Source organism: Cnephaeus nilssonii (genome assembly GCF_951640355.1).
Source record: "Cnephaeus nilssonii genome assembly, chromosome: 12".
Lineage (NCBI taxonomy): Eukaryota > Metazoa > Chordata > Mammalia > Chiroptera > Vespertilionidae > Cnephaeus > Cnephaeus nilssonii.
This window is the reverse complement of record NC_137083.1, coordinates 67,734,135-67,748,967: the sequence shown is the minus strand read 5'-3', so window position 1 is coordinate 67,748,967 and position 14,833 is coordinate 67,734,135. Positions and strand designations below refer to the sequence as shown.

The 14,833-nt window shown below is 38.7% G+C and overlaps 1 protein-coding gene across 3 annotated transcripts in view; it reads left to right on the top strand.

The window, feature by feature from the left end:
• PTPRZ1 (protein tyrosine phosphatase receptor type Z1) overlaps window positions 1–14,833 on the top strand; it is a 189,220-nt gene that overhangs the window by 112,777 nt on the left and 61,610 nt on the right. For all 3 annotated transcript variants that reach the window (XM_079786830.1, XM_079786829.1, XM_079786828.1), the window contains exons 7-10: window positions 485–642; window positions 783–933; window positions 12,395–12,579; window positions 13,973–14,099. In XM_079786830.1, the coding sequence (XP_079642956.1) occupies window positions 485–642; window positions 783–933; window positions 12,395–12,579; window positions 13,973–14,099 (621 nt within the window). The remainder of the gene's footprint in view (window positions 1–484; window positions 643–782; window positions 934–12,394; window positions 12,580–13,972; window positions 14,100–14,833) is intronic.

The window sequence follows — 14,833 nt, the reverse complement described above, 5'->3', positions numbered from 1 at the left end:
GCCTGCCATTCAGTCATTTGGTCATCCCTCACTAACACCCCTGCCAGCCTGGTCATAGGCAGCCATCTTGTGAGGGCATGAGGGTCAATTTGCATATTACCTCTTTATTATATAGGATGGGCTTTTGAAGATAATCATCAGAATAAGCTTTTGTTTTCCACTAAGTGTATTGAATCTTATCAAATAATTTTTCTGTATTTATTGAAATGGTCATATAATTTCTGAATATCTTTTATATGTATAATAATCTTTCTAGCATCTTCCTGGTGTAAAGATGAAGCATCTAACACTATGTAGTGATACATGTAAGAAAATTATGTATATGCCAGTTTTATTGCCATTTAAAAAGTAGATCCAAACTGTTCTCAAATTTTCATTTCTGATTAAATAGATGACAAGACATATGTCTCTGTTTCATAGAAGTTTTGAACAGCTAAGTTCCAGAGTTGGGATGCCAGCTGAGACATATGTTATTACTTTGCAGGGAAACAGGCAGCGTTAGATCCTTTCATATTGCTGACCCTTCTGCCAAACTCAACTGACAAGTATTACACCTACAATGGCTCGTTGACGTCTCCTCCCTGCACAGACACCGTTGACTGGATTGTTTTTAAAGATACAGTTAGCATCTCTGAAAACCAGGTAATATTAGAAATTCAAACAAATGAAGTAATTTGAAAAAAATAATTTTCTAAGCTTTACTACAGAATATGTTTTAGAGCATTTACTGATGCCTTTGAAGCAGGAATGTTAAAGTACATGTTACATTATTTTCTTTTTAGTTGGCTGTTTTTTGTGAAGTTCTCACAATGCAACAGTCTGGTTATGTCATGCTGATGGACTACTTACAAAATAATTTTCGAGAACAACAGTACAAGTTTTCCAGACAGGTGTTTACCTCTTATACTGGAAAGGAAGAGATTCATGAAGCAGGTATGTATTGAAATATAATTTTTTCTACAACTCACAGATTCAGTGTTGTAGGAGATAATTGTGGTACAATGGAAAACAACAATTTCTAGAAATAATTTTATTATTAGCTTTGTAGCTTTAAACAAACTATTTAACTTCTCTAAATCTCAGTTACCACATTCATAAAATGTCAATTTAAAATATTTGTTCTTCCCCACATGAATATTTCCATTTTGCAGGTGAAAAACAGTGAGATTCAATAAGGCAGTGATTTTTCTAAAACACACAGCAATAGATGGCAAAGCTACAGACACACCTCTGAATTCACTTGATGGAATTTGTCCGTTCTAAGAGCTATAAAAGAAATGAATAAACAACCAAGGTGTTCAGAGCATGGGGAGATCACATCCAGTTGGGGTGATCAGGGAACCCCAGTGAGAGAACTACATTTGAGCTGAGCCTTGATATGTGGTTTGGTTTTTGTTTGTTTGTTTGTTTGTTTTTGAGGTAGATCAATCATTTGTTTCAACAAGTATTTTTAAATTAAATTTATTGTGTTGACATTGGTTAAGAAGATGATGTAGGTTTCAAGGGTACATTTCTAAGATACTGCATTGTGTGCCCACCACCGAAAGTCAAATCTTCTGTCACCATATATTTGGGTTTTAAGGTGTTCATATTAGTGTCAGCAGCTCCAGGAGAAGAGCTAATGCCGAGTAGGGATGGAAACTAAATGTGCTGAATTATCCTATATAATAAAAAGGCAATATGCAAATGGTCGTTACACCGTGATGCGTAACGACCAATCACCAGGAGGGCAGGGCGATGAGCTACCAGCCACGGAGAGCTACAGGAGGGTGGGGTAGCAAGCTATGAGCCACAGGGAGCTACAGGAGGGTAGGGCAGTGAGCTATGTGCAATGGAAAGCTACAGCAGCAGGGGGCGGGGCAGCCAGCTGAGGCAAGTGGCAGCAAGCTACTCGCACACGGATTCGTGTGCAGGGCCACTAGTTAATGAATAAAAAGTGAGTCTTTTCCCCAGTTGCCTTCTTTGGGGGGGAAGGAATGTCTTGTCAGGCAATGGAGAGGACGCAGGGGAGCATCTCTGCAGCGACTTCTGAGTCTTTTGAAGCCAGCGCAGCAGTCAGAGCCTTTGGAAATGCCCAGAGGACACAATCAGTTGCATCTACTGACTTGTCCTTTTCATGTCACCCTTTGAATGGACTAGTTCATGAAGGAAATAGTTGAAGTGGCCTTTGCTTTGCGGACTTTTTTAAAACCTTTTCAAGTACATGGTCTTCTTTGATCTCAGCCCTGCAATGAATTTTTGGCCATGTATAACATTAATTTAATAATCATCTGCTTTTGAAGATTAGGCATTAAAATGGCATGTTTTAATGTGCTATTTGTGAGCATTGTTTACGCTTTAAGCACACAAGAAAAAAAAAATACAGCACAAGACAGCAATGATGAATAGCTGCATTTAATGTTACATTAAGTTTCAAATTAAATTGCCCCAAAGTGAGGAAATTTAATTATATTTCTACTAGCAACACTAAATACTATAACATCCTGTCTGGTAAATAATAGACAATTGATTTTTAAAAAGAAGCGGGATTTAACCATTTCCTTTTCTAAAATGCAAATGACCAAATAAAAAAATTTAAATAAATGTATTTCTGTCATGTACTTTTATCAATTATATTTTATTAAAACCCTTCCATACCATTTGCCATTTTACGGTAGGTCCTGTTTAATACTAACTAGTCTCAGTGCATTTTCCTCCCCACCTAGCTTCCTTCTTTCATTCTGAAGAGGACAGACTCCATCTCCCAAGTTGCACTTACACATGCGCTTTCCTGTCCATGGCATGTTCTTCCCGGCTGTCTTCACTCATTGGTCTTCTCGTCCTTCAAGACCATTCTTGCATCCACTGGAGAGCCACTCTGACTCCACCTCCATCCCCACCAAGTCTATCTCTGGCCAGGGCACAGGACTGTGCGCTGGTGGAAGTGCTGTACCCATAGAGTACAAGATAAATAATGTGCATCTGCAGTTGTGTGATGGGCCCACGTGTGCCTATTTTCTGCGCATCCAAACCTCACAGCAGTTGGCATAGAATGATAATTGTTTGTTTACTCATGAAGGAAGTAGCTAAGTTTTTCACCTCTTCACCTCTATTGATGAGCTAAAGTGCAGCTCTCATTCACCAGACATCTACCAAATGACTAAAAGAGTTCATCTCCATATAATGTAAATATGGCAGGTTATACTTCATGGCTGTCTTATTGCACCATTTAACATGTCTACCCATATATAGTTCTGATTTAATGTGGAACATTGTTGTTTCCACAGTTAAGTGATGAAGTCCAAAAGTAATCAACAAAAACAGCAATCTACCATGTATTGTGTGAATCAGTGGCCTTATTTTCCAGTTTGGAAAGATGATATTGAGTGGTTTGTCCAAGTTCATAGAACTATAAAGTACTGAATGAGTATTTGAACCCAGGTCTTCTTGATTTTAAAGACTTCCAAAGCTTTCTCCAGTATGCTTAATATTTAGAAGGGAACATAATTTCTGCCTATATCATCTATACTAATAATAGCCTAGGTGGTGTCATGCCCTCACGCATCACTCCCTAACGTTGTCATAAGATGGCTGCATGCACAGCAGAGGCAGGGCCTGGCGGTCATTCTGCACAGTGAGGCCTGGGGGTCCCGCGGCTCCGTGCAGCGCGAAGGAGGCAGGTCGTGGCAGGGGAGGGCAGTTGGGGGTGATCAGGCCAGCAGGGGAGGGCAGTTGGGGGAGATAAGGCTAGCAGGGGAGCAGTTAAGCATCAATCAGGCGGCAGGGGAACAGTTAGGGGGTGATTAGGCTGGCAGGCAGAAGCAGTTAGGGGCAATCAAGCAGGCAGGCAGGCAAGCAGTTAGGACCCAAGGGGTCCCAGATTGGAGAGGGTGCAGGCCAGGCTGAGGGACATCCCCCCCTCATGCACCGGGCCTCTAGTTTTATAATAAAAACTGATTACCTTAATGACATGAAACTTTTCAAAAATAGTATTTTCTTTTTCCACAGACGGTAACAACTGAATTCTTGCTTGTTCCATCATGAGTACTGGTGTTCAACAAGCTCCTATTATCAATTGCCTTGTGCATATTCCTGTGATGGTTGTTTTCTTAATCGATACACTACTTCCCGTCTACTTTCTTGAACTGAATTTGAGAATAAGAATTGAGGTTTGCATTTATGTTCAGCACTTAATTTTTATTATATTTAATCTGAAAGTATGTTTTTATTAAAATAAATATTTTTTAAAATAAGGAAATATAGATAAACACACAGAAGAAAATAAAAATATTTTATAATGTCACCACCCAAAGGTAATTGATATGAGGATTTTGGTGAATATCCTTCCAGACCTTTTCCTTAAAAATATATTATTATTTCTCACAGAAATGAAATTGCACTACATACATATTTGTTTATTGATTTTTTTATTCCATGATATAAATATATTGTTAATACAACATTTTTATGTAGTATTGCATTGTAGAGTCATAACAACTTATTAATCCAGCCTCTCAGTTCTGGATATTTGGGTTACATTTATATATTTTACCATTATAAATATCTAACATTCTCATTTTGACCAAGAGTTGGCATGAAAACGGTCAAAATTCTCCTCTCAGTAAATGCATTGTAGAAAAATACACTCTGCAAAACTACATTGCAAATAATTGCAAAACCCACATGAGGTCTCTATATCTATACCCTTCAGAGTTGAGGTCCAGCTTCATTAACTTCTGTCTTCAGAGCAGGAATGCAATCAGAGTTTGTGCGTGAACACATCTTACCAGAACTCAGTCCTCAAGTTTTGCATTTTTTATGTGGAGCTGCCACTTACTAGAAAGGCATGTCTTTTTGGCACCATGGAATGCACAATGGCTTTCTAAGAATCACAGAATCCTATCTAATAAAAGAGTAATATGAAAATTGACTGTCACTCCAACACACAAGATGGCTGCCCCCATGTGGTCAAAGATGGCTGCCCCCATGTGTATACAAGATGGTCGCCACAAGATGGCCAGCAAGTGAGGGCAGTTGGGAGGGACCAGGCCTGCAAGGGAGGGCAGTTGTGGGTGATCAGGCCATCAGGGGAGGGCAGTTGGGAGGGACCAGGCCTGCAAGGGAGGGCAGTTGGGGGTGATCAAGCCTGCAGGTGAGGGCAGTTAGGGGTGACCAGGACAGCAGAGGAGGGAAGTTGGGGGCGACCGGGCCTGCAGGGGAGGACAGTTGGGGGGGGGGGAACCCAGGCTTGCAGGGGAGAGCAGTTAGGGGTGACCAGGCCTGCAGGGGAGGGCAGTTAGGGGTGACCACGCCTGCAGGGGAGGGCAGTTAGGGGCAAACAGGCTGGCAGGGGAGCAGTTAGGCATCAATCAGGCTGGCAGGGGAGTGGTTAGGGGGTGATCAGGCTGGCAGGCAGAAGCAGTTAGGGGCAATCAGGAAGGCAGGCAGGCGAGCAGGTGAGAGCCAGCAGTCCTGGATTATGAAAGGGATGTCCGACTGCCTGTTTAGGTGCAGGCCTCAATGGGCAGTCGGACATCCCTTGAGGGCTCCCAGATTGGAGAGGGTGCAGGCTGGGCTGAGGGACACACACACACACACACACACACACACACACACACACCCTGTTCACAAATTTCATGCACCAGGCCTCTAGTTTAGTAGAACCATTGGATCCTGAAGGAGTTAGTAAAAGCAGTCTTTCAGATAATGAGAAATATGTGTGAGTAACCATACAGACACGGCGTGAGTGGGAAGTAGGTGAAGTTCAACTTTGTCCCCTGCCTTCCAGGCGCCAGGTGCTTCCCTGCTGCCCTCGCAGCACACTGGCAAGACTCCCACTGAGAAGCAGGGCCTGGGCAAGCACAGTGGGAAAGGCATGGTCTTTAAAGTCCAGTAGGCTCTTGCTTTCAAACTCCTGTGTCAACACTTATTAGTTACACAAAAATTGTCAATTTACTTAATTTATCAAAGCCTCAGTTTCTGCACCTAAAAAATTAGAGTTAAAATGCCACCTTTGTAGGGTTGTTGTGGGTTTTAAATTAACAAAAGTTTGCAAAGCAGAGCAGTCCTTTGAACATAATGTGCTTCAGACTTATAGCTACTACTAGAGGCCCACTACACGAAAATTCGTGTACTTGGGGGCGGCCCTTAGCCCAGCCTGCTCCCTCTTGCAGTCCGGGAGCCTTCAGGGGATGTCCGACTAAAGGCTTAGGCCCACTCAGCAGTTGGACATCCTTAGCGCTGCCGTGGAGGCGGGAGAGGCTCCCGCCACTGCTGCTGCACTCACCAGCCTTGAGTCTGGCTGCCTCAGTGCATGTCATAGTGACCGGTCGTTCCACCATTCCATCGATTTGCATATTAGCCTTTTATTGTATAGGATTATTGTAATGTGTGTGTGTATGTGGTACACTCTTGTTTATATGTGTGTGTATGCATATATGTGTCTGTATATGATGGCTAAGCTATCACAGCAAGTATGGCATACTATTCAAGTTTTCCATGTTTAAGGCTTTTGTTTGTTGAATAGAATTATAAATGCACTTCATTTGCTGCCATGGTAATATATTTAATGATGCTTTTCAGTGGAAAATGGCATTACAGGACTGTCTTTATCCCCTAATGTTGTATTTGAGCAAGGAGAAATTGTCTATAATTGCCTGAAAAATGTCACAATGAATTATATATCAGCAGACTTACCTTCTTGAAAGTCAGTAGTTATAAATAGCATTCATTAATGTCACATGTCCATTGACACTCTATACGGAAAAGTGACTTGAGACTTCTTAGAAGATTATACTAGTATATTACAAATAAAACTATTGATGAAGTTCCTGTCTCCCCAAGAGAAGACTGACTGAATTAGGGAGAATTTAAAAGATTCCTCTTGGCTATTTATCTCAAGTGAATGCTGTAATAATTTAGAGGTACCAAACAGTGACAGATCATTTCTAGTTATTATTTGTCACAGTTGTGGCCATGTTTATATCAGCTTTATTAAGATCTGCTACTCCCTGAGGGGAAATCGCAACCTTAATATTGATTGTCTTCTGGGTCTGTGAATCTTTAAGCTCCTCTCACAATAGTTTTCCAAATGGTGCTCATAAACCTCAAACAAAGATGAGGTGGGTTTATCAGTTTGTCCATAAAGTCCTTTGTCATGGGTTGTGTTAAATGGCACCAAACTTCAAGTCAGTGTAAAATAAGTGGGTAAAACTTAGCGACATTGCAGGCAATTGTGACATTTTCTCTGCCCCTCCCCGAGAATCACCATCTGTCTTGTCACCTTGACTCATAAGCCATGGAGCTAAGCCTGGACCTTCTCCCTCAAGGCAGACTGCCCTTCCTCCAAGGTGGGCCATGAAGCAGCAAAGCAGGAGACTCGCACCTCCCCTTGACCATCTGCAGCAACTTGCTCGATTAGCTGAGAGATGTGTCAAGCCAAAGAGTTGTCATGTTCTCCTCATTTGTACTTTGCCTCTTCTTTTCCTTTTCTTTTTCCTCATTTTTTTTTTGTTTTCTCATGACACCCAGTGCTTTGCTTATTAATCTTTCATACTTGTTCTCCAAGTCCTACATATGAGATATTTGCCCTTCATAGAGATTTATATATGTTATTAGAGGATAAATGACTCTCTGTCAGCTAAAAGTTTGTGAAACCTTTACAAAGTTTAGTGATAAAAATGTGTGGTTTTGAAAATCACAACCTAATTTGGTCTAAATGGTATATTTTTACAAATTTATTTTTATTCCTCTATAAATAGAGTCTAGGACTAAGAAACTAAAAACAGCCATTATATTTTATAGCTTACTAGATGTAAGGGTTAGAACAAGCTTCCTAGAGGCAGGGACAGCATCGCCTTATTTGTATGTTAAGAGAGCCTGCTATCAAGTGGATGAGAATTTAACGTTAAAAATAAGTTTTTAAGTGAGAACATGTATTGCACCCTGAAAAAGGGGACTGCATCCTCATTCTTCATACGTGAGCATCCTTTGCATTTCTACCAAGGCAGTTGCTGTATTCTACATGACATGGACCACAGGATTGTCAAGGGCAAGGGCTTGCAGAAACCAAATTCTCGTTTTGGCCAGTGTTGCTTAAAGAATCTGTAACTATGGTTCAGATCACATGTATCTTGTGGAAAGATATTGGGGAATGTGATTCAGTCCTGCTGTAGGAACTGGGACCTCGACATAGTTCTTAACTTCCCATAATCAAGGAAATTAATTACATTTTTATTACTATTTTATTATATCAATTGGTAGTCTGATCTGGAAAACCCTTCTTAATTTTAAATCCAGATAATATGCTTTGTAGAGTGTATGTCCTTCTGATATGATAATTATACTAATTCCAATAATAAATATAATGAAAACCTGGAAAATTTAGTGCAAATTAAAAACTCATTTCATGGTAATTACCAGTTTTATGCTTGAACACCAAGTAGTGTGTGTGTGTGTGTGTATATATATATATATATATATATATATATATATATATTTAACTAGATTGTTATTTAAAGATTCCATCCTACTTTATAGAAGGGCAGTCCTTTGGCAAGATCACAGACTACAAATAGAAGTACAGGCTTATCTTTTGAATATATCCTGAAATATATATATCTTTTCCCCATAAGAACCTTTATTTCAATATCTAAAGTACAAGATTGGGCTGTAGCTTTGTAACCTATTATTAAGTTTTTTTATTATCAGTAAACAAAGGGAACCCTGGCCCGGTGGTTCAGTTGATTGGAGCCTTGTCCCTGAATCAAAAAAGGCTTCAGGTTCGATCCCCAGTCAGGGCAACCACAAACAATCAATGTTTCTTTCTCACATTGATGTTTCTCTCTCTCTCCCCCCCCCCTTTCTTTCTCTAAAATCAATTAAAACACACACACACACACACACACACACACACACACACACACACATATCCTCCAGTGAGGATTAAAATGTTTTTAAAATAAACAAAGAGAGTGTTGTTAACATACCATTTATAATTCAAAAATAAGTGAACTTATTTTTAATTACCACAATTAGCTCAAACTAGGCTCTTATAGATCTATAAATAAGAAAGCAAATCAATGATGACCTAATGAAAAATATAGCTTCCTTTTTTAGAATTCTTTTTACTAATGTTGATTCTTAAAATATGAAGCATCTGTGATTTCTACTATTATTAAATTGAGATAAACATAGACATCTGACCAAAGAAGTTAGTGCTATTTAGAGAGTAGTCATTTGGGTATTTTGCAGTCATTTGGGTATTTATATTTTTCTCAAGCAATTTTTATGATTTCTGTGCATGCACAAAATTTATGAATTTTAAGATTAATTTGAGGGGAAGAGAATAGTTCACTTTAAATCACTCCCATATTCTAAAACCTGGGATTGAATTTTTAGGACAAAATCTACAAATGATATTGTCTAGAATCACTTTTGTCCTCCCAAAAGGAACTTGGGAATCATTACAAGCAAAACTGAGGAATCTTGTTCCTACAATGATTGTTTATGTGAGTAGCTCACATATATTTTGAGATGATTTGATGGTCTTCTGCCATCTGGTGGACACTAATAGAAGTGTCACTAGGTAGAGTAAAGATAAAGTAGTCTGGACCTAAATTAGAATATATTTTCTTATTATGAATTCATATTTTATGATAATGGAAGAATCCTATTCTTATTCCCAAAGAAACACTTCACCTTAATTCCCTAATAAACAAAAAATAACTTCATAGTTTGTACAATAATAAATCCTGTCTCTAACTCATATGAAGCTATTCATGCACTTATTTATGCAAAGTATATATGTTTATATTTTCCTGAATCATTCATATTCCATTACTAGCATAGTGTACATTTGCTGAAATTGTTAGTACTAAGTACAGTATGTAAAACTTTTCAATTTACAAGGCCAATTGTTAGTTTTGGGTGCCCTCCTGTGTTCATGAGATAAACTACAGACTTGTACAGAGATGAAGACTTTGGTGATGATGCTATTAAGGCACATTTTCATTGAATCCTTGAAATATTTCTTAGAGCAGTGACAATTGGGTGACTGGAGTCAACTGCCTGATCTCAGCCAGACGCTTTGTAACTTTAAGTATCTCCTGAAAACAAAACCCAGATTGTGTGAGCTGATTACTTAATCCTGGGTCTTAGAGACCTCTCTCTCTCTGTCTTTTGCAGCTTGATCTGGTCTATGAGGAGGTATAGTTATTACTTTGCTTCATTTGTACAATATAAAATTTTATAATTTTCATTCTCACAATTAGCTCAAACTAGCACATTATGAATGTGTTTCAGAAATTCTTAGAGTACTTTTTCATTGGGACTAAGTATTTGGCACCATTCCCAGCATAGGCTTGAATTCTATTCTAAGTCCCTGAAATATTAAAAAACACTTTTTTTCAGATGAGATAAGCAAACTTTCTAATTCCATGAAATTAATTGCTTAATCAATTTATTATGCCAAAGTGGGATTTTTGTTAGCAGATCTGAAAAAATACTGAAATGATTGTTTTACTTGTTCTCCTATGGTTTTCTCTGGTTGGAAATTTTTAATTATTTCAAGGATTTTCTATCAGCAAAATGTCCAGTAGTAGGCCATATTTTATAATTGAAATTCTCCTCGTCCCAAGCTAAACACATTGGTCAAGTACCTAACAAGAGAAATAAAGGCATCATAAACTTGTAGATGCCCTTTGTACATTTATTTCCAAAAATAATGCCAAATATTCAAAATAGCATTTTAGTCAATCCTATCTAATAAAGAGGGAATTGCTAACTGACTGTCATACCATCACAAAGATGGCGGTGCCCACAGCCAATAAGGAGGGAATATGCTAATTGACTGCCACACCCTCAAAGATGGTGGCGCCCACAGCCACAAGATGGCGGCACCCAGTCCCCTCAGCTCCGCTGGAGCCGCAGGCATGCGGCACGGCTGGGCCCGCCCCCAGGAGGGTCCGGCTGCTCCGCGCGCCTGCCTCTAGAGTCCCCCAATCCGCTCAGCCCCCCATCCACCCAGGGCTGGCCTGAGGCTCAGGTAACCAGGGCCAGCCAAAGCTTGCACTGTCGGCAGTGGCAGCAGCATAGGTGTGATGGGGGCATCGCCTTCTCCTGATTGTCAGGTTACCTCCCACCGCTGAGGGATCCCGGACTGTGAGAGGGGGCAGGCAGGGCTGAGGGACTCTGCCTCTAGTGCATGAAATGCACTGGGCCTCTGGTCTAGAAATAAAAGGCTATGGCTTTTATATTTATAATCAGCTAGAGAAGTTAAGAAAGACCAATTCAGAAAAACAATATAAGAGAAAGTGCAATTAATCCAGTAGTAAAACCAAGCAGACAAATGACACAGATCAGCAGAAGTCAGAGCATTTGACCTAGACCTTTCCTGAATGGAAATGTAGGACTTGAACAGTTAGAGATAGGTGGGAAGGAAGAAGTATTTCATAGACAGGAAATGGCATAAATAAAAGCTCTGCAGCAAGTAAGTATAACTCTTTACATTTTTTTGAAATAAAATACAAAAAAAAATCATCTATATATATATATATAAAAGGATAATATGCTAAGTGTCCGACCATCTGGGTAATAACATCATGTAGCAATGACTGGCTTCCTCTCCCTAGCGATAACTAGCCTCCTTGCAGTTTCTTCAGCCCAGGAACATGACTTACCTTATAGCCAGATGGAAACATTTCACACTTTAACCAAATGTCTGTGAAGCATTTTCCCATGCCTGATCTCATTTGATCCTCACAGAAGTCCTGGAGTAGGTAGATAGGAGACTCAGTGGAATCCTATTTTCATTGCCGAAAAATGGAGATTTAGAAAACTGAGAAACTTGATCCAACTGAAAAGAAGTAAGAAATGGTGGACCTTGAAAATGACTCCAGGTTTTCTCACTGTGGAGAATATAGTCAAACATTGCTGCAGTTAAATATTTTACCCTTTGTTCTCCCTGCATGATCTACAATAATAATCAGCTTCGTGTTGATATTTACTGTTGTGTTGCTGACAATTACCTAAAAGAGAAGTTGGGGTACTTCAATTACCTAAAAGAGAAGTTGGGCTGGAAAAAGTTTAGCTAAATCAGAAAGCAGGTCTAATTAAGCAAGTTTATTATATACATATAAAAGGCTAAGTTGACTCACACATGCACAACACATATAAAGCTCTCACTGGTGCCAATTGCATGCCTGTGCTTCGATCTGTCATTGTCGATGTGAATTTGGTTGACACTTCTATTATAGAGAAAGGGCAAATAGTGATATTAAAATATTTCTTCTAATTAATTTTCTTTCAATGTGCATGAATTCGTGCACCCGGCCATTAGTAGAATATCATCTAGTACTTGTTAAAATCCTAGAGGCTGACAGCTGTATCTATAAGTGTATTTTTTCTCTCTCTGAAGTTTGTAGCTCAGAACCAGAAAATGTTCAAGCCGACCCAAAGAATTACACCAGCCTTCTTGTTACATGGGAGAGACCTCGAGTCGTATATGATAACATGATCGAGAAGTTTGCAGTTCTTTATCAGCAGTTAGAGGGAGAAGACCAAACCAAACATGAATTTTTGACAGATGGCTATCAAGATCTGGTAACTATAAGATCAATTGTTTCTTATATTGATAATATTATAGTTTAATTTTCAAGGAAAATCTTACAAGTGATTGTATATTGTTGCCCTCGGTTATTTACAGTTGGTATGAAGGTCACCAGAGGGAGGAGGAGGAGCAGAAGCTAGCCTAAATTATGTCAAATCTTACAGTGAATCACACTAGGTTATTATTTATGGTTTTAATTATGGGAGACCACCACTTTGCCAACAACAACATTACAGAGTAGACACAGATAGAAGGCTTAGGAACTAGAGATCATCTAGTGTCATTTCTCTTTAGAAATAAAGGGAAGGAAAGAGCAGTTAAATTCCTGGACTGTGATCTCACGGTTGTGGAAAAGAACTGGGCTGGAATCTCCATGCTCTTGTGCCATCGTGTATTATTTGCCCCTTCATATTACACCAGCACGAGGAAAATATAGTAGGGCTCTCCAAAGTTTTTTTTTTTTGGCATCAAGTTTGAAAGTAGCAATGAAATCAATTGAGACAGAACTTTCGGGACACAAGGCAGGTAAGCCTTGGGAAAGATCCACCTGCTCTCCCTCCCTGCCCAGGCACGTGAACTAAAGAAAATAAAGGACAGAGTCCCGCATGACCTGAGCGTCTCAGTAGCCTAAGTGTCTCAATAGCCTGAGCATCTCAGACTTTGCCTGGGCAGGGAGTATTGGAAGTGTTGGCTGTGGACTGGGGTTTCGTTGAGGCAACACCATCTGGGTGTGGCTCTATGAAGATCCCACTGCAGGTCAGACACTGCACTCTGCATTCAGACAGCTCGAGTTCTACATGCCCTAGGAAGCTGCCTTTAAAAAAAACTGTGATCATGGTTTTGACTACCTTATGGACAAAATAGATCAAATTTGTTCCTACTTTTATATTCATTTAACTAGAACAGAGACACTATGAACTTGAAAGATTGTGGAATTTATAGGAATATACTATAGTATAGGAATATACTATACTATTTTCATTTCATAATAGTGTGATGATAATAATCCTATTACTATCTGGCTTATATATTGTTAAGATTAGAAATAAGTTGTTTTTTCATTGTGTTTTCTTCACCTTTTGCTCCTTGCAAATGCTACGTGTTTATTTGTCTAGAATATTAATTTGCAGATTTTGACACTCGTGTATAACTTTTATGAGTTCTAGTTAAAAATGAAACTTTCTAAAACGAAATCAGATTTTTTTAAAGCTAAAAAATGCCTAGTTTTCGGTAGGTTTTCCATTTAACATTACATAAACATTTTCTTTGGTTAATAAAATATAAATATTTCTCATTTAGTAAGAAAAAGTTTTCTAAGGACAAATGTGTACATGCTATACTCCTTGAAAATAACACAGTTATAATTTATTGACATCTTTCTTTTAGGGTGCTATTCTCAGTAACTTACTACCCAATATGAGTTATGTTCTTCAAATAGTAGCCATATGCACCAATGGCTTATATGGAAAATATAGTGACCAGCTGATTGTCGACATGCCTTCCAATGACCTTGGTAAGTGCCCACCTAGCAAGTCTTTATATTATCTAAATATATGAGGCTAGTTTCATTATTGGATGCATTGGTGTTTTCTCTTTGCTTTTATATCCTTTGGGCCAGAAGGCAAAATGATTCTCTTTATAGTCTGGATCAGGGAAATTTTAGGAAACATGGAAGCCATTTTTCATCCAGCAGGTCTGGGCAGGACAATCACTGAATTTATTCTGAATATTGAAATTTTCTATTTGTAAACTAAGAGCAGCAAAACCTTTTGTAATGTCTGTGATGGTCATCAAATGAAAATAGTTGTGTAAACATTAAGACTTTTATTTTGGACAATGAGCTTTGGTTTCATTTGTGTTTATTTCCTTTTCAGCCCTCAAAGCATTTTGTAGTAAGTATATGTGTGATGCTGGGATTAAGAAAGGTACTTTGGAATATCTATACAAAGCCCCTCAATAGATATTTTTATTCACTTTTTGTGATTTGGTTTGTGGGGGTGGGAGTGCTTTCGTCTTAGTTAATTTCCTAAAAGCAAAACAAAAAGTTGGTTCTAATTGTATTTTATTTGCATGCATCTTCTCTAAGTATTATGGGGAATTCTTTTGATCTCAAAACATATGCAATAATTAAATGAATTGCTAACTATCATAATTTTACAATTTATAGATATACCTAATTAAACAAAAGTCTTCCTTTGCTAATATAAGCAGTTTTAAATAATAGAATGGAATTAAATATGTATATAT